The sequence below is a fragment of the Tympanuchus pallidicinctus genome, unplaced genomic scaffold (genome assembly GCF_026119805.1).
Source record: "Tympanuchus pallidicinctus isolate F22 unplaced genomic scaffold, pur_lepc_1.0 scaffold13, whole genome shotgun sequence".
NCBI lineage: Eukaryota > Metazoa > Chordata > Aves > Galliformes > Phasianidae > Tympanuchus > Tympanuchus pallidicinctus.
In genome coordinates, this window is record NW_026294648.1 from 5,750,239 (window position 1) to 5,770,618 (window position 20,380).

Consider the following 20,380-nt stretch of genomic DNA (forward strand, 5'->3'; position numbering starts at 1 on the left):
CTGTAAGCCAGACTACTTCAGCTGCCTATGAATTTATGCTGGGGGTCAGACTGTAGCAGAAACACATACAAACCTTAAAATCAGAAGAACTGCCTAAAAATGGATTGCAACAACCTTCACTTCTGTTTTCTTTTGAGCAGATTGCACTTAGGAATTGCATTTCCAAAACTAAGACAAGATAATGAATGGTAGGTCTCTGAGATATCCCCTACTGAGGGTTAGTTCAAGACCACAGGAGACAATAGTGTCTGTAATTTTTCCTGAAAACTGTGGAGAGTCTTTTGTTTTCATTTTATGGGTTCCCCGGTAGACAAAGAACACCAGTTGGTAAGTAGCCATTTTTCTAAGAAATATGAGCAAGTCTTGGGAATACTGTTCATTATTCATGTCATTAACATAATATTTTATTTGACCACATCTAAGTTTGATTTATAATTAAAACACAGGGAATTTTCCTTCTCCAGTATCTGTAACCAGAAAAGACTATCCATTTCAGATTCCCATTTCCCATCTATAATTCATCTTCCTAATTTAGCTCTGAGTTGCTCTTGTTTATAGCAAAAAGAATCTTTCAGTATGAACACTGATACTATACTGTGACAATGCTACAGCTATGTAGGTTGACGTGGTGTTGGGAATAAACCCATTTCATTTTCATGTGCCTTGTGGAGCACTGAAATGTTCCCAGTGGAGGTGCAGACTTCCTTAGCTTTAGTATGTGTAGACATTTCTGCCCACTTTTTGCAGGATGAGGGCTACCCTTGGTCTGCGTGGCTCCCTGCCCAGCAGACCATCATCCAAGAGCCTGTCCTGCGAAGAAAGGCCGGCTCCGTCTGCTGGTTGGCTCACACTGCTTTCCTGACCTGTGCCATGGCATCCCTGCCTTTTTATTTCCTGGTTCAGTAAAATCTCCTAGAGGAACGTTTACTTCTGTGCATGTTCAGCTGTGATAAAAATTCTGCAGACCTTTACTGACCTTACATTTAGATTCACAGGGACATTTGGGAGTCCAAGCCCTATAGATTGCTATGGGACTGCAGCTGCTACACACCTTTGTGAGACAGGGCCACGAAAGAATTTCTGTGTCAGGCTCACAGAGTAACAGCTCTTTTTCCGAGCTGCAAAGGGCTGGGAAAGGGTTGACTGGACAGCATTCACTTCAGCCCCCTAAGGCATGCAGCTCCACTGATCTGGGAAGAGGGGCAGTTGGTGGTACATGTGAAAGAAAGGAGGAGCAGAGTAAAAACACTGAATTATGTTTAGATTTTTTTTTGGTTTGAGTACATAAATTGTAACTTGTTAAAATACAATACTATGCACACACAACCAGGAATGCCTTTATTTATTTATTTTTTTTATTTCAAATCCCAGGCTCAATAACTTGGCCTCTGTTTAGCTAGTTAATGTGTCTTACTTTCTTCTTAAGCATGCACACTTTAGGTATGTATGGGCTGGCTGGCTGGATTAACTGTTGTTCAGAGATACACCACAGATCTGTCTCTGTTTCCTGGCTGGTGTTACTTGATCTGTGTGGAGATCATACAGATCTTAGAGTTTGAGGCCACAAATGAAATGTTGCTCATCCTGGCTATGTAGACCTTTGGAGATTTTGTTGCATTTCTCTGAAGTGTGAAGGAGTAGGTTGTTGCTCCAGATTCTGTCCATATACATACTTTGCCTAATTGATTTTCTGCCTGGGAATCATAGTTGAGTGCCACTCAGGTTTCTTTTATTTGCTGGCTGTGTACAATGTAGTCTCATTCTTTTATGCTGTAATACTGGGTTTAGAGTCTGTGCTTATGTTATGTCATAAGATGTTTCCTAATGCTTTACATAGCTTTAATTGAGTCAAAATTACGAACTGCTGAGAGTTCTGTGATGATCTGGAGCCATTACTATAGAGGTCAGTGTTCTGATGGCCGTTCTGCTGGCTGGGACAAAGCCCACAAGAATGGCTGGATGCTGCAGTTGTCTGGAGTCTTCCTCCCATGCATTAAGAGTTGTATCCCAGAGATCCTTCAGCATCCTCACTGCTGAAATAGGCTCTAGTAATATCTTGCACCCTCACAGTACAACAAAAGTAAAGCAGAGAGAACAAGCAAGCAGAGTACAGGACCACTTGGTAAGCTGTATCTACTGATCATTACCACAAGAAGTTTTCTTCTTTACTTCCCTTGTTGCCCTGTACTGTCACTCTGATCTTCTATGGACATGTGAGAAGGGAAGAGGTAAAGCACATCCCAATTTGTTGGAGCCTGAAAGGGCATGGGTCCTCAAAGTAATGCTGTTCTCTAGAGGAGCCCTCCATGTACTTCCTCGTCTCTCCAGACTAACATCTACCTAAAAACCACTAAGCAGTGACTTCTACACAGATCTCTAGGGCTTCCAGGGAACTTCAACCCCACCCAAGGCACAGCCTTCCAGCAATTCAGTGTTCTACCACACACTGACTCCAAGGGAGTTTCCAGCTTTGCGCATAGAACAGCAAAAGTGAGCAGGAACTCCTTTTTGCTGTAACCAGGGATTTTTATTCATAGTACATTGCTTTTGCTCTTACAGATGCACTCTGCTGCACAGATGTGAGATGCAGCCAAGCTTGTGGGACTACTGTTTGTGCATCTCTGCACAAAATTGTAGTAGCAGATCCCCCAGAGCAAATGCTGCACAGGAGCCCAGTATCTTACACTTGCAAGGGAGGAAAATAGCCAAGAAAAATGTATTCCACATTAAATACAGCAGACAAAACTCAGCATCTGGAGTGTCTCATGTGTTACTCATTATGCAGTACTCCAAGGGATGTATTCTGCTCCTTCTTCTGTCCCTCCCCAGCACTGTACGATATACTCAGAGGGTGTATGACAGCTGCACTCTAGTGCCAAACACCAGCTGATGGTAAAACCAAGGGCCCGTGCTTTCATCTCCCAGGCAGTTCTCTCTCCTCCCTGTGCCGCATTCTCATTTTTCATTCTTCTTTATCCTAGAGTTCTACAAATATTATTACCATGTTATTTCTTCAACACTTTAAGGCAGGAGGTACCCTGACTATGGAAATGCACTTTGGAAGATGTGGGCACTGTATGTAAATCAGAACACAATGAAATGTGGGTTCAGTATAACCCTCTATATTGATGGAAGCACAAGTATTATATGTCATTAATGGGGCCCAGTTATTCATGGTGTAACATTCAGCATTGACAAAGCTTGTGGCTTCTTAATAAGCTTTTGTGGCTGCCCTATACAAGTATTTTTGCCAGCACTGGCCTTCTCAGTTAATGTTTTCCCTTCACAAGGATGTTTCCCTTCACTGCCTCTATTTCCCACAGCATGATCACTACCCCTAGCAAAAACAGGCCTGGGCTCTGTCAAATTGTCAATACGACACAGAGGATTCCAGTCAATTCAGCAAAGCAGAAGTTGTAGGATCAGTAACTCAGTGGTCCTACCTCTGAGCAGAGACAATTAACACAGTAAACAAGTCCGTAGGGTTCTAGGTAAGGATGCCATCTTTCTCCTACACGGTACTTCTTGTCTTGAAACACACAGTATGTATCTGAATCTGCAAAACAGAGAATGATTGAAAGAGCTCCGAATTAAAGATCCCACTCCATAGATAAGAAGTTTTTACAGGTGCAATACATTCTATAAACTATCTTTGTGGACAATACAAAACATTTTGTAAAGAATTATTTTTTATTCTTTCCCTGGACGATGACACTTAGAAGTTGAATGCTCTTAATTTGGCCATTGTTTCTTATCCCTCAAAATAAAATAAATGAAATGGCCTCCCATCATTCCCAAACTATAACTCCTGAAATAGCTGAAAGTGTGGTTCGTACAGGATGGGTTTATTCTCACACCTACTAAGGCATAGGCTCACATCCCACTTAGGTAACAGAACTGAAGTGCTTGATTGCTCAGGCAGGTTGATACTAAATCTCATCATCACAAAACCATAGCAACTGGCTGCACGTAGAAAAATCTGAGGTTGTACAGTAGAGATTTGTAAATAAGGGGACTGATAGAAAGAATATGCATGCACTGCATTTACACTGTATGTTCGGTATCTCCATATTTTAAAAGCCTGATAAAAAGAAGCTTGTCCTCATATTTCAAAACAAGTGGTGCTGTCTTACACATGCAATAGCTTCCAAAGTAGTCATTAAATACTCATCATCTTGCAGGTAGCTTTGCAGATATCCATCTGCCTATCAGCAATTACTGCCCTGTCCTCCCTGTCACATTACAGTTGCATATTAAAAAGTCAAATCTCTTGAATAAGAGGATGCAGTTCTCTGTATTTTCACAAGAGAAATCCTTGATTGCTTTACTGATGTCCAAATTCAGTTTAATTCATTTGCCATCAAACACAATCCAAGAGATAACCTAAGCAAGAACATTTTTTACATGTGCTGGGCTAAAAGAAGGTAACAAGAGGTAGGGATTACCAGTAGCAACTGGGAGGTAAGCTACTAAAGAAGCATGACAAATGAAATGCAGGACCCGGGAGCGGCTGGCTGAAGCGGAGGCTGGCCATTTCTCACCCCACACTTCCCTTGAACAAGGATCCCTGCACACTGCTTTGTCTCTAAGTTCAGCCCTTTTGCAATGAAATCTTTTTTTTTTTTAATCTACATTCTGAAAAGCAGGAGCTGCTGACACTGAGGCCCAAATGTGAACAGCTTTTCAAGGGCAAGGGACTTAGTGCTTTGTAAGGCCAAAGCTCAGATGGGCAGAGCAGCGCACGGCTGCAGGCTGCGGCTCCCACACGCTCACTGGGACGGCTGCTCCCCCCAGCCACGTTTCCTGAAGTGTGCTAACATCTCCCGCAGATGACAGGCTGTGTAGAAATATTCCTTTGTTTTGTTTGTATTCTTTTCAGTGCTTCTCATCAAGTTTTTGACTGTGCTTAGGCTCTTAATTTTCTCAAAAGATGTATCTAATCCAGTTCATATGAGATTGTTTTTGGAACAGAGCAGAACAGTCCTGGACAAGATTTACACTAACTGAAAAGCTCAGCACAATGGCCTTACACAGGGGACAAAATCCAGATAATCTGTCAGATGTTTACAGAGGTCACTAAAATAGAATTAAGCACTCTCTCAATTCGGGGTATGTGAAATAAAACAGATTCTCCAACCGATGTGTTATGGTCTGTATAAACCTGTATGGCTTTAGGAAAATGTGCCCCAAACATGGCTGTGACCTGATTTGACTAAATGTAGGATTAGGAGGAGGAAGAACAGCACGAAGCTTTGAAAGCAGCTCCACAGTTCAGGACATTCTTGCTTAGAAGTCTTTTCTGAACCGCGTTTGTCAAATGGAAGGAAAATGTCAGGTCAGGGGAAATGCGAAAGCTCTGTTAGAAGTGTACTTACGTTTTCCTTGTTCTAGTTTACCTCCGTCTATGAGCAGGAGACAGAGCACACCAAAAAAGATAAAATGAAAATCCTCCAATCCCCACTTTCTTCTCATCTTTATCAACAAAAGGGAGAGAAAGAGTCTCCAAGGTAGAGAATGTTTGAGCTGTTGGAAAGAAAAGATGAATTCAACTCAAATCCAGCAATACACCTACGTTCTCTGACATGCTTTCAGCCAGCACCTAGAGATCCTAAGCTGCCCAAAGCAAAAAATCTGTTGGTACCAGAGATCTTCATTTTGTGGAAACACCTTTGGCTTCGAATCATTTCATTTTTGGAAAAGAGACCACGCTCCCATTCATGAAAGCTGAAAAGTGGGTACCACATCTCATTAAGTCTCGTTTGAGCAGAATGCCTTCATCGTTAGATTCCCCTTGGACACAGCTGGTACCTTGGCTCTGCAACATGGAAATCCATGTGTAGGGAGAAGTGCTGGCCAGGCTGCAGGCAACAAGAGTCCTCCTCATGCAATCTAGCAGGCTCTCCCCCAACTGTGTGATTCACCCCTCCTCCCATCTCCCAGCTACTATTGTTCTGGGATTGGGTACAATTAATTTTTCTAGAGTTAACCCTTTTGTTGCCTTGAAATCTGAAAGTACACTGCCACCTTCATTCTAATAGATCTTAGCTATCAAACCCTTGCACATAGAGCAAAGCTTAAGGTATTCTCTGAGAGGTGCAGAGATAGTATTGTACTCACTGCAAGCTCCATTCTGTTTATCTTTATCTTTTTTTTTTTTTTTTTTTTTTTTTTTTCCTTTGAAAAGATTATTTTATAATAAAGAAAAAAAAAACAGGGAAAAATAATTAAGTACCATTTCTTTTTGATAGCCAACTTAAGATCCTAAATTAAGAGATCTGTAGATACATTACTGCTCGTCAGAGTTCACTGCATGGAGTACACTTGTCCATAACTTACAGTGCTGAAAGATTTGGGTTTGATTTCAAGAGTCTTGGAAGTGGCTTCACAGTTTTATAAAAGTTTGACAAAAAGATCCACCACTGGAAAAACAACCAACGTGCTCTGTAAACTGATTTGACCTCTTCAGATTTCATGTAAATAACAGAACGGCACACAAATTTGGTTTAGTTGACAGATAACCAGAGCAGAAGTAGTAATTCATATATGTTTATTCAAAATTAAGGGGTGGATAGCATAGAGAAATTAAGTAAATTCAGAGATGATCTATGAGGAAGTCACTCAATGTGTCAGCCGCTTAAAAAGAAAACCTTCCTATTAAAACTGCTGGTGTGATCTTTCAACAAAGAAAGAGAATTACCTGCTCCTATCACAGCTGTTTAGGGGTTCTCTGCACAGTCCCAAAGCCCCAGCAGAGAGGACATCTTCCTTAACACATGTCACTATTTAGCGAACTCTGTCTCTATTCAAGGGGCTCATTCAAAATAATGCAAATTGCATCTGAAAACATTCAAAACCATAATGCCTTTTTAAAAGCACACTCCCTATGGCAGTAAGAAAATAAAACTTTCCATTTATTTTGGAAGCTGAGAATAATATTCCAATTTCACAAGAAAGATGTAAGTCATTTTTTCCTTTCAACGTCTTCAAATCACACAGGGCATTTCGAGGCCAAACAAACTTCTAACAACTTGTTTAAAATGAAAACCTCGCAGCTGAGTCCCGGGGCAGCATGCATGCATGGAGCACAGCAGCAGCACATCCTTGGGACCGGCAGAAAGGGCAGCGCTGAATGCTCCGGCCCTCTCGGGGGGTGCCTGAGCAAACCGTATTTATAGAGGGAGCACAATCATCCTTTGTGCGGGCTTTACCTGTCGGCCAGCGGGGCCGCCTCGGCTAGAAGGGGCTCAAGGAGCCGTCCGTTTCAATGCCGCACCTCGGCTGCTCGCGCTCAGAAAGGCTGCATGCGGTGAAATGGAGGAGTTAATAACTGGGATGGGATGGGGACTTTTGATGTCTTCCTTAATTCTCTTTAATTTCTGCATTGTTGTTACTCCAAATATAAACACATACTTTTCACTATTAGCACACTCCCTTTATTTCCCCAAAGGGCAACGTCCTAAAAATATTCCTAGATTTAAATAATCAGTTAGGATTAACCTGTTAATTATTGGTGTGCTTCGCTTAGCAGAAACGAGCAAAGCGATCTCCTTCTCGCTGCACCGAAGCGAGGCTCGGGCTCCGTACCGCTCGGCCCCAGCAGCGCCGGCGTCGCGCACCCCGCGCCGGGCAGGAGCGGGAGCGGCGGCCGTCCAGCAGCGGGCACGCACCGCGGGCGCCCGCTCCGCTCCTGCAGCCTCGGCCTCGCGGCTCTCCGGCCGGCCCCGTCGAGGATTTCGGACCGCGGGGCTCCGAGCCGCAGATCCCGGCCGGCGGGGCTCGGACAGCGCGCGGGTCTCAGGGCCGGCGGGGACGCGCCGGGGAGGCTGCGGGCGGCGGCTCCCGGCACGGAGTTCCCGGGAGCGGGACGGCGGGGCGAGCCGGGGCGAGCCGCGCTCCGACGGCATCACCGCGCCTTACCCGCGAGGAGAGAGCGGCTCACGAACCTGGGGAGCCGGAGGCCGCTCCGAGCCGCGGCGGCGCCGGGGGAACCTCTGCACTGCGCCGGGGCGAGGGGACTCGGGTCGGGGTCTGCTCCGCCGCTCACGTCGCCATAATCTCCCGCCGCTCAGCCGGGCTCTCGTCTCTTCCCTTCTCTCTCGCGGCGGCGCGGACGAGCTGGGGACCGACGGCCACCGGCGGCCCCCGGCCCCGTCGAGCGCGGGGCGAAGCGGCGGCGCTCCGCCGATCCTCCCCCGGACCCCTGCGGGGCGGGCGCTCCGCGAGGCCCCGGGCCGCCCCGGGACACCTGCCGCCACCCGAGGACCGAGGATGCTCGGCGGCCGGTCCTGCCGCGCGGCCCCTGCGGCACTGCGGCGGCGGAGGCGGAGTGCGGCCGTCGGCCCGGCGGTCCGCCTCCCGCCCCGGCCCCCTCCTCTCCCGCGCCCCGCTCCTGCCGCCCGGCCCCGGCCCGGGGTGGAGTTTGCTTCGTGCCGGGGGCAGCGCTCGGCGGGGCGAGAACCGCGCCCGCCCCCGCGGCGCCCCGCGCCCCCCCCGGTCCGCCACCCCGCGGCTCTCCGGGAAGCGCCGTCCGCGGCGTTTGGCCGGCAGCCTCTGCTGATTGCCCCCGCGCTGCGTTAGAAGTTTTTGGGGTCACACGGAGATTCTGGTGGGACCAAATTAAACCCGTGACTCATGACATTATATGCTCGGTCAAACATTCTTGTTCCGTCTCGTTGTAGCCCCTGTAACTAATAAGAAGAGATCAGCGAACCCTTGACAAATGATCTGAGAAAAAGGGTGAGGTATGAAAAGACATCATGCGCAGAAACAAATGTCAGCCCATTTCCCCCGCTTTGGGAGCGCTGCTCGCGGAGCGCGGCTCCAGGTCACAGCGCACCTCCGGGCGCGTCGCTGCCTTCCCGGGGGCCGAACGCTGAGCGGAACTTCCATCTGTCTCAAGTTAGCTGGGCTAGGCGAAATCCTGAAAGTACAGCGCGGGGAGCAGCAGTGCGAGCGCGGCGGATGGCTTGCGGAGAGGTTTCTGGTGCCACGCCGTGAGTTACCAGCACTGCGCGTTAGGGAAAAACAACTTTGTAGCTTTTGAATCCCAAGAGAAAGAAAAAGAAGTTGCGTTCTGGAGTTGAGCTTTTTGAAAACACTGCGCTTAAGTCTGTGCTGCTGTGCCACTCTTTGCCCTGCTACGCACAGGCACAATCCATGTTTATAAGAAATAAAAGGAACACTTAAAGCTCTTAGACCTGAAAGTGGTGGCCTCTGCCACAAGCTGATGGCTTTGGGGGAGCCATCACACGACACAGGAATGGGCAAATGGGAAAAAGAAAAGGACGCTGAGTTGGAAACAAGCTTGTCATTGGCACTGGCAGGCAGGACTGACAGAGCAGTGTGAGCTCTGGCCATGCAGAGGTACAGGCACACTTGGGGGCAGGTACAGGTATGCACACGTCCTTCTGAACTGTGAACTTGCAGTAACTTTAGAAGCAGAAAACCACATACACAATATGTAAATCTGTCTAGAAAAGAGACTGCAGATCTTTGTGAGCAGGATGTCATCATCCTTGTACATCATCCTGTATCACCATTCAGGCTGAAGCGTTTGGTTTCATAGCATCGGTGTGACCTCAGCGGGGGGTAGCTTTGTGTTAGGACAGAGCTCAGCTTTCTACATGGACATCCCCAAACAGCCCACCTGCCCCGCACCAACCTGTCACATGTGCTTTGGCTGCTGCCCTTCGTGTGCATTGCTCCTCTGTGCCGATACAATGCCCAGTGTATGTGGTAAGAACAGCAAAAGTCCTTCATGCGTAGTCGGTATAGGAGTAATGAGAAATTAAATGTTTTCTATGGACTGTGACCCGAATTCTTTTGCAGAGAGATTCTTTGAAGAGAAATTCCTTATTTGGCCTGAAGTGTGCCTTGAGAGAGCTGTGTTAAGATGCCAACACTTCACTCTGCATGCTGCGAGGCTGCTGCAGGAGATGGTACTTTCTGGCAGTCTATGGAGATATTGATTCAGGTGTGAGACCTTTGGTGAACACAGAAATAGACCACAGGAGGCCCTTCTCCCACCTTTTGGCAGATCTAGGTTGGAGCGAATTGGCTGAAAGGGCTTTTCCCTGGAGTGTGGGCTTGGTACTCATAGGGCAACGTGGTGGGAACCTGGACATTGGCAGCATGCCCCAGCCTTACTCCTGCTCCTGCTGCTTATCCAGGGCTGTGCGTGTTTAACTGTGCAGAAAGGCTGCTGCTGGATTTAGCCATACAGGGTACAGAGGCACAGCAAGAGTTACGGTTGGTGGTGCAAAGGGCAGAGTGACACATTCTGGACATTGCGTGTGAATGAGACGTTTGCAGGTGGGCTGATGGTGAGCAACCCCTGCTGAGCTCACTGAGTGTTCCACAACATCACGTATGGGCAGTGCTGCGCACATGCCTGAGCCCTTCTTTTCCCAGCTCTGCCCGAGTGCCACTGAGGAGCAGGTACGATTAAATGTAGTCCTGTCTGCGTCTCATCACATCCTGCTGTGCTTTGCCTGACGTTGCAGCTGATGCGGCCCTGAGTTAGGGAATCTCCCCTGTAGGCTGCATTGCTGTTGTGACTGAGGAACCACCTCTCCATGTGCTCTTGCTCAGTGCTGGGCTGTGACTGAAGCTTAGTTCTGTTGCACACGTGTGACACAGAGCTCCAGAGAAGCTGGAGATGTGTCTCTTACCCATCACGTTCTCAGGCAGAGCTCACTGTTTCAATGTGCTCTGTGTCCTGCTGTCTGGAAAGGAAAAATTGGCTCCCAGCAGTGGGCATTAGAAGTTTGAGGGTACCTAAACTCTTAAGAGCACAGAAATGTAGCCACGCAACTCTTGTTTGAGATAACAGACCTTATGCAGCTAACAAGCTGTGACACTGAGAGTGGAAGTGCATCTCCTTGTGCTGTGCCTCACAGCGGCCAAACACGGCATGCAGTTATGCAGTTACCCTACTGTTACTCCTCAGCTCTTGTGAGGGGGGAAAAAAAAACAAGATAAAAGATTCATGCCAATGCTAACATGTTTATACACCATGTAAAACTCTCCTAATTGGATTAGATATGGAGTTTGGAGAGATGGCAGGCACGTGACACTACTGCCATTTACCTCCCTGTCTTTTTTCTTTTTTTTCATTCCTTTCAAGAAAAAAATGTTTTTGGTCAGCTTTTCAATTTTGAAAAAGCGTGGAAGGAAGTTCTTAAACTTAATGAATTTCTGCATTTTTGTGTTCTGCTAAGCCCTTTGGAAAATGTATCTTAAAATGCTAAATATTCTTCCCAGGATTTTATAATGATCTCTAAATTACTTTTTGTGGTTTGGATCAGCCCTGCAACTGTCATACTGGGAATACAATCTGGATGTTCATCAAGCAGTCTTTGCATACGCTATTAAACAAAAAGGGCTTCAGATGTGCATGATTTAGTGATTATGGCATAGGATGGTCATGAGCATTCTCCACCCTCCTGCTCATCCTGTAGCACTGACTTCATCTGTGGTGGGGTTTCAGTCCTCAAACACTGGAAATTAATTATTTAGCAGAGAGTCAGATGGATTTGGTAAGTCGGAAATGCTTGGGTATGGCTGGCTAAAAACAACAGCAACATTACATAAAAAGTCAAATCGAGGCCCAGTTCTTCCTCACCTTTATGCAAGCTGATTCATCTGAAACTGAAGAGCAGCTCAAAGTCTTCCATTGTTGTATCAAAAAAATGCAACTACATTATATATTCCTGAATGCCACTTCCAAATACATAAGTGAACACAGTCATAAGAGTTAACAGACATGAAAATGCAGGGGACCTGAATTGTCCATGTTTCAGTCTGTCCTAGAGCAGGTAATGCTTCGTGAGGTGAGGTGTTGAGAACACCACTGGATTTTGCATTGATCTCACTGTGCTCATCTGCAGCTGTCTCTAATCAATCTAATTAATCTAATCTAGATATTTATTTCTATCACCACAGCAGTGTATACAGCGCTGATCCCACAAATCTTTCTCATACCTTTAACATTAAAGAAAGTCAGCAGGACCAGGATTTGTATCTTTATGAGCTATACAGAAAGCATCCTTCACCACAGTGTGTCACAACATCCATACTCAGTGGTTTACTGACAGAGAAATAGTAATAAAAACGTATACAGTGTTATCACCATGATTTGTACAAGCAATTTTCAGTCAACCTTTCAAGTGAGCCCAAGGAACTGGCATACATGAAATTGTGAGAGGGCTGATCTCAGTGACATTCCCAGAGTGCATTCGTGTCTGTCCTGTCTTGAAATGTCCAGTTGGGAAATTCTTAATCAGATACATGTTGCTGTCAGTTGTGCACAGTAATCTCTGGCAGAAATCATTGGCTTCTGATTTATCCCCTTTCTGTGCTTAGCCAATTGAATTACTTCTTATTTATTTATTTCTTTACTTAATTAAGAAAATTTGAATCGTGACAGATTTTCAAAGTTTATTTTTTAGCATTAAGGGTATTGATTAATTTCTTTTGCATTACTTGGTCTTGTAATGGGTGTTGGAGACACAACAGTGATAAAGCTGTTGAAAACAGATCTCATCACCAGCCGATGCCACGTATGTCAGCAAACAAAGAGAGATGCTTTGGTAAAGTTATCAAAAATCAAAGATATCTTCATTCCAAATGCTCATCCCTAACTCCTGCACAGACAGCACATCTGGGAGGAAGCCTGCACAACGCACAGTTCCTGGCTTCTACCACAGTGCAGTGCTGTCTGGTGACTGCAGTCAGTAGGCACAAAGGAGCATCCAGCATCCTTATCAGTGATGGCTTCAGAGTTCAGGGAGGAGCTTCACCTGGATTGTTTTCTCAGAGCCTTGCATTCTTAAGAACAGCAGCAAGCAGTGTCGTTCACACAGAAGAGCTGATGTTCTCCCCTGCCATGGGGATCACTGAGGGATCTCACCCAGATGTGTGCAGGAGTTGGAAGGAATCACAGTGATTTGTGCTTGCTGAGGACCTGGCTGTGTACGAGAGAAGCAGTAAGAAGTCCTACAGACTGTCCATACCATGGTAAAAATCCACTTGCTGATGCGTTTCTCCACAGCTGGGATCCACCAGAGAAGCTCTGTTCAGTCGTTTTCCAAGGCATGGCAGAAGGAGTCCAGGCTGACTGAATGAAGCTCCATTCGCAATTCAAAAATACTTTTACAGAACTGTGATTAGCACTGCTAATCTCGCCTCGGTGAGCCAAAGACAATAACAGTGAGGTTGCTGAACACCTCAGCTATTATGTAATTCTGTTCCTCAGAAACTCGCTGGTGTGAGTGCTTTTGAAACCCATTAGTGAAACTGAATTTGCCAAATGAGCCTTCTCTGGGGGGAACAAAGTCAAACGTGTGCCAGCATGGAGCCAGCGCCTGCCGGAGGCTGAGCCTTCACAAATCCCATGGCTACCAGTGAGACTTGGGGACGTAAAGTCCTTGAGCCCGACTGTAAAATGAACTGATGGCTGTGAAGCTGCCGTTCCCTTTGATAACAGCACCATGTGCTTACTCCTAACAGGCCCTGGTGCATCAGGCTGGCACCAACCCATGACAGAGGGCTGCCTGGTTCCACCTGCGCACTGTGGCACAGCCCTGATGTCCTCCGCAGCACCCGACCGACCACGAGGGGACTGTGGGACCCAGAGCACGGGGCTGCTCCTCTCCTGTCTAGGTCAGCCAGCCCGTGTTGAGCCTTTCTTCTGGTGATTCTTCTTCACAAAGGAAGCTGCAGAAAGAGGGAAAAAACAGCTGAGCTTCCACAAAAAGCCACAACGAGTTTTCAGCAGAGGATGGGCAGAGTGGAAATTTCCACGAGGATACTGCTGAAATTGGAAATAGCTCTTTGAGAACAATTATCTGTGGAAGTTTCAAACAAGGAAAAGAGGGGATTTCCCTTAATTGTTAAGAAAAAAAAATATATATCAGTATAAAACACATGGAGAAAATAAACAAACAGTGAAGACGCTGTTGCTAGTGGGCTGGCTTTGTAAGTATTACTGGAACCTCGCAGAACAAGAGTTTCTTTTATTCTTTTTATCCCAGCTTCCCACTTGCACAGTTCTTGTGTGAACATGCAGCAGTTTCCAAGGTTGTGAAATTATCAGACCTGGACCAGTGCCAGTACAAACCAATTTATTGGGGTCCAGCAATTAACTAAAACCTAGAAAGCCTGATTAATTGTGGCACTGCTCAGCAGGGAACATTCAGAAGGAAAAAAAAATCAGGACTGAACTCCATGCAGTGTCTCTGTTCCATATCCCAACTTACACTATATGTAAAGAAAAGTTTCCTCTCTCTAACTACACTTATTTTGCACCGTGCACCAAGAATAACTACAATGCCATTTGAGATAATGTGTCTGTGGCTCTCTAGATTATCATTTCATAATAGCTTTTGTCCACTTATAATTTTCTGGTGTAGGATTCGTATCTTACTCTAACCCTCACAATAGGATGCATTACTTTAAAACGTTGCTTTGTTAAGCTTCTCTCTGGAGGGGCGTGGGAGCAACCAGCACTGCTCCGTTTCTTTATTTTCCTCCAAATGTTGACATGTATGAGAAAAGCGAGGGTTTGGTGGTTGTTTGGAACTGTTTAAGATACAAAACCCAAGCAAACAGAATGGTTGAGCTGAGCACTGATTTACCGGGCAGAATATGTTGCCTGAAATGAAGTCCTATAGGCTGAGGGGACAGTGAGGAGCTTTTGCAGTTGGGATGTCTAAAAGCTGAGTTAGGAATGTCTTACACACTGTAAGAAGCTGTTACAAGGTGTAATTAAGGTGTTAGCTGATTTCATTGTGATAGCGTTAACAAACAGTGTCCACATAAGGTGTTTTACTGCAGGGCTTGTCATAAAAGCCTATATGTAAACCAGGATTTTAAATTCTCGTTTCTGTTTTCCTCACTGGTACATTAATCACTTTTAGTATAGATTTTATGAGAAGAAAGTAAATATTACGACTCAATGTAATGCACTGCTGCAGTGTATTATAATGGATAATACAAAACACTGGGTCTAGCAATTCGTCTTAATGCTTCTTACATCAAAATAATTCAAGGACTAGTAATGGAAAAAAGCTGTCTGAGGATAAAAAAATAGTAGTAAAAAACCTGTTACTCCTACCCAGTGAAAAGGAAAAGAGAAATACATGCAAATGTTTTTAGCTTTTCAACATCATTTTATATCCTAATCTGCATCCAACTGTGACACTGTCACATTCTCAGATTTAAAGAGTGCAATCCACAGACAGGGCTAAATCACATTAGGCAGTGGTGATAATAGAGCCCGTGCATGCATGACATCCAGGCAAGACATCTCGCTGGGTCTGTAGGGTGATTTGGGACATCCAATGAGGTAGGAAGGGCTGTCTCCTCCAATTTCACTGTATTTATTGGGGATCTAATATATTTTTTCAAAGATATTTGCAGTGGAAATAGGTTTGTCGGAGGTCATCTAATTGAATCTACAGCCCTGGCAACCCTTCACAAAGGCTGCCAGAAATGACCGAGTTGCTAATGTTTAACTGTGAATACCCAGCAGGGGTCCTCCACAGGGCTGAATACAGTCAATTATGTTATTTTTCTAAATATTAGTGACTCAGCTGTCTCTGCTTGTGAAGAGTTGCCAGGGTCACAGATACAATCAGACAGATCCTCCCCCCCTGCACTTCTAAGAGATGAGGAGAAGCTTTTAAATAGCATGTTGAATCATCCTGCAGCAGAGGGAAGGGTCCGTGCAAGGCTGTGCCTCCCCTGCGGAGGCTCACGCGCAATCTGGTGGCTTTAGGAGATCACTCCCCTCATTCCAGTGGGCCAGGCAGCGAGATGGGTCGTCGTTTGGGGGCATTGCCCCCAGCCAGTGAGGAACCCCCTGAGGTGAGGAGTGCAGCACAGGTCTGCTCTGAGCAACACCCACTGCCCAGAGAGCTCTTCATCTGAGATGTGCCGATGCCCCCGCAGCCCATCTCCTTTGCCCCTTACACAGAACTGCAAGTATTTTAGGTTTTGATCACAGTTCAGAGACACAAAGTCTCTTTCCCAAAGCCCAGCCTTCTCTAGCAACAGCATCCCTGTTCCTGTGGTCCACAGCCCATCTCTTATCTGATCAACAGTGTTTGGTAAAAGGGAAAAAGCACTTCCAGAGCATCTGAGTGCCAGTGCGTCATTTTGGCCCAAGTTTTGGGTAGTGCTTTGAAGTTGTTGAAGTTCCCTAATTTACTGCTGCTAAATTTATCCAACTTCAGGAATATTATATGGTTGTGGCCAACTCCCAACTATTCTAAATCTATTGCAAATACTCTGCCAGCATGCATCCAAACGTAATCTAGTTCTGACATATTTAATGCTGATGCACACAATTTCCCTGTACCTTCAGGCATTGTATCTGAAGTGTAGTAGATGAGTTCAGCAACCGTCCATTGGAGCTGAGCTCCTACAAGGTGAAACCTGTATTCCTTTGGGTCTGTGTCTCCCTTAATGCTAGCAAAACCAGTCTCAGTCTGTAATGACTACTGCTGTTGCAACTCTGACTTGTTGAATGTAAACAGTACTGGTGTGGGATTTTGACGTTTCCTTGCAGTGAGCACAGAATTGACTCATGAAATGTCTTTTACTTTTTGGTTTGACATCAGTACCTTTTCGGTCAGAGTACTGGTGTGCCAGGCGGGTTAGAAATGCAGAAGCTAAATAAAATCGCAGTGAATGCAGAAGCAAAGTTTAAGATGCAGAGAATTTGAGTTCTCTGGAGTTGGACATCATCGAAAGGGTGCCTCCGTAGCTTGTTCTTGCTATGAAAACAGGGAGGAAACCAAGCCACCTTCTGTTCAGGCTGGAGTTTCCCCTGGCTGGAGCTCCCCTAGGGACAAAGAAAATAACCCAGCAAGGGAGAGGAGACTCGCTGTGTTTAGACAGCCTTTCCTCTTCTGATCTGTGTGCCTCTCAGGAGGAGGAGTTCCGTAGGAAGGTTTTGATGTCTGGCTAATTACCAGCCAGTATCTCTCTCCTGTAGGAGGAGATGGTTTAGGGCAGCAGCGGTGGTACTGTTAAACCATAGAGGAGATGGTTTCCTGAACGTTTTAATTTGTTAATTCTTGCCTTCTCCCCAAATTTCTATTGGGATGGGCAGATGCACAGTGTAAAACTGTCCTCAGGCTGTATATAAGGACTCCACCATGTAAAACTGGAAGCCTGGTGTTACTAATGGCGCAAAGTTGCACTTGACCTATTCTGGCTGCAGAAATGATTGAGGCGACAGCATCTCTTCTTGCACTCCAACTGATCCAAATATTTATCAGTGAGAACTGATACAAATGATGTCTGTTGCTATAAGCAGCTGAAGAACATGCACCACAGAAAGACAGTGTTTCCAACTTCTGTCTCAGCAAACACACCTCGTCTTTCTGTTGACACTGGAGCCAGTCCTTGTTCCCTTCTTTCTTTGTTATTATTGCATAACACTCAGTAACTTAAACTCTTAGCTGAACTGTATCAATACCAAACATGACTCATCAATCAGTGTGTTCATCTCACTTTGTTGAGGGAAGAGTTACCTGCTGATTCTGTCTCCAAAGAGCTTCATCCTCTGTGCATTCAGAAGTTACCAGTATTTTTCTGATGATCAGTCATGAGAGGTTTTACATTCCAACTTTGTGGCTTGTGTTAATGGGTAGGAAGAATTTTTCTTCATTTTACTTGAAGTCATTAATGTCAGCAATTGATCGCTTTTTGGTTCCTCGGTGCCATGGTTTTTGACAAGCTGACAGAACTTGCTTAAGGAATATTTAAAAATATCTGATTGCATGATGTAAGTACAAGAACATTGGTGTATGGCAGTAATGTGAGAACAAAACAATTATTTGCTGGTGTAGCATCCAGCCACATTATGAAGAGGGAGAAGTGAGTGGGAGCTGCAGCAGCTCAGTGCTACGTGTTGCACTGCCAAAACGTGTGTGTCCCTTTGGGCTACAGGGGACATTGCTAATGGAGAAACCATCCCTCAGCTCACCTGGTGAGTTTGTGGCTGGCTGTGACACCTGCTCTTATTCTGCACTTATCTCAAGGAATGTGGAAATTTGTCTACATTTCATGTTATCTTCTTAAAAAATGAAGAAGCTGAGACACAATAATAAGAAATGCTCTGTGTGCAGTTACCCATCAGGCTTAGAGGAGAACTACTGTAGATCCTGTCTCCTGAGTTTCATCTTGGTGTCCTACCAGCAGAGCGATGTTTCTACCCACTCAATGTGCTCCTTCTTGTACTTTTGCATTCCTTTAGGTATTTCAGGTCTCAGGAGGATGCAAATGTCCTCCTTCCTGTTAAATGGGACAACCACATGTGAGCTCTATACAGCACTATTTATTCTTCTACCTTGAGCTTTTAAAAGAGAAGGGAGAAGGAGGCGGTATTAAAACAAAACAACCAACAAGCAATATTTCCCCCCAGCTGAGGAAAAGTTCTAAAAAGAACCAATCTACCGTTTGCTTTTCTTTTACAGGCCACCTTCCAAAGCTACACAAGGGTAACTGCATTACAAGGAATGGATTAGCACAGAAGGGTTCTCTAAAATAGACCTGTTGGAATTATCCTCAATATTAAAAGCGGAGTGTTTGTTTTCTTTAAGATGGAGGGCAGCACCAATAAAAACACCAGTCAAAGAGGCCAGTATTACTAGATCACATGTCTGCTTTTATCTCAGTGGAGTTATAGTAGAATGATTTCTGCTTGGAAACTTTAAAGCTAGACAGCATCCTTTCATGCTGAAATCATATCTCCTGCAAGGATTATTGGAGGATATAATGTTTCCTTCAGCTCCTTATTTTCTCCACTCCTGAACTTGGACTCCTGACCCTAACTTTTCTCTGGTTATGACCGAGCATTGGCCTTCAATTGAATAGCTGAGCTTTTTACAATCAGATCAGATCCTGCTCTTGTAATTTCAGACTCATTTTGTGACATCGATATTGTAGATCTTAATTAAAAAGTCAAACATTTTATATCTTGGGTAATGGCCATACAGGAACTGCTGGGTTTTGCTCCTACGTGCGTAACCATCCAAAGCACTCAATGTGTGTGAGTGAAGCCAGAGGAGCTGAGCATGGTTTGTATGTGGGCCCCCCTTTCCTCTTTGTGTCCTTTCTCCAGCTCAGTTCCGCACCTGTGCTTTGCTGCATGCGGCCACAAAGGCTGCTCCATGAGTGGCAGGTAATTCAGACTTCGTGCTGCCTGAGTCTGGAGCCTCTCATTAGTTGAAGCAGCCAATCAGACAGAAAGCTGAGGGGCTCTGCAGTTAATTACAGGGCAGGGTTAGATGGTGGGTAGTAAAAATATCTGCCTCTTGGCTGTATCATTGCCTCTTGCTAGCACCAGTGAGGGCTAATTGCACTGGATTATCTGTGTAGATAAGATTAGACATATTGTACATTGGAGTACTGAGTCTAGACATCCCCCTCTTCATGGGACTCTTGACGTGTTGTAGTTTGTTTCTTTTTAACTTTTCAGTTACTCTGTATTAATTGGGGGTGATGTGTCTTGTGCTTTCTCTCACAGAAGAGACCTCAAGGAGGCTGAATTTTGGCAGTATGGATACAGTATAAGCTCGTGATCTTCTAGCCATCATATTTGATTGTCTTTGAATGAGGCTCCAGACAAGATGTTGGAATATGGTCTTGAAATTGTACAGCAGCAGGCTGGATACAGTCATATGTTGTCATTAACCACTGCTGCGTGGATTTTTCTCAGTTGTATGAGTGTGAAAGGAGGGGAAACCAGGCACCTCTGCTGTATCCTCCTATAAAACCTTCACTTCCTCCCAGTCAGCCACAGCCTGATAGTAAATGTATTTCCTTCTGGTGGAGGCAGGACTTCAGCAGTACTTTTCAGAAACACAAGTTCAGAAGTTACCTGGTGGAGTCTGTCAAGTTGCACAGATTGTTCTCCAGAACACAAGATATGCCTGAAGGAAAGGAACCAGTAGCAAAGTTTTGTCTCTGAAAAAAGCAGACAATCTTTGCTCTGAGTAAAGGCAACGGCAGAAATGTCTCTGCTATAAATGGAAGCAGGATCACTACCTATCAAAGAGCACTGGTGCACAGGGTTACTGCTGTTTGAATTACTAATACAGGTGAGGGCAGCTTTAGATTTTCACAGACACAAATAATGAAAATTAAAAAATGAAACAAAATGATATGTTTCGCAAAGCCTTTTATGCCTTTTGATTAAAATCGGACTGTAAACCAGTTATCTTAGACTAGCCATTCTCTTAGGCTTATAATTTTATAATTCCTCCTTATAGGAGAGGCATAGGAATAGGAGAGGAATTCCTTATAGGAGGAATTATTTTGACTAATACACTTGTTTCATTTATTGATGTAGCCTGCTGGTAGTAGTGAA

General features: G+C 45.2%; 2 protein-coding genes and 1 long non-coding RNA gene across 4 annotated transcripts in view; 2 read left to right on the forward strand and 1 right to left on the reverse strand.

The window, feature by feature from the left end:
- Positions 1-8,210, reverse strand: part of CHRDL1 (chordin like 1) — a 42,947-nt gene extending 34,737 nt beyond the window's left edge. Inside the window, exons 1-4 of one of the 2 annotated variants that reach the window (XM_052672950.1) lie at positions 7,944-8,210; positions 7,209-7,297; positions 5,376-5,523; positions 3,444-3,556 (exon numbers count right to left, since the gene is read on the reverse strand). In XM_052672950.1, the coding sequence (XP_052528910.1) occupies positions 3,444-3,556; positions 5,376-5,472 (210 nt within the window). In that variant the 5' untranslated portion in view covers positions 5,473-5,523; positions 7,209-7,297; positions 7,944-8,210. The remainder of the gene's footprint in view (positions 1-3,443; positions 3,557-5,375; positions 5,524-7,208; positions 7,298-7,943) is intronic. The other variant, XM_052672949.1, reaches the window with a different exon arrangement.
- LOC128075848 (uncharacterized) overlaps positions 1-20,380 on the forward strand; it is a 354,845-nt gene that overhangs the window by 223,418 nt on the left and 111,047 nt on the right. The gene's annotated exons all lie outside the window — the stretch shown is intronic.
- Positions 1-20,380, forward strand: part of PAK3 (p21 (RAC1) activated kinase 3) — a 204,561-nt gene that overhangs the window by 76,491 nt on the left and 107,690 nt on the right. The gene's annotated exons all lie outside the window — the stretch shown is intronic.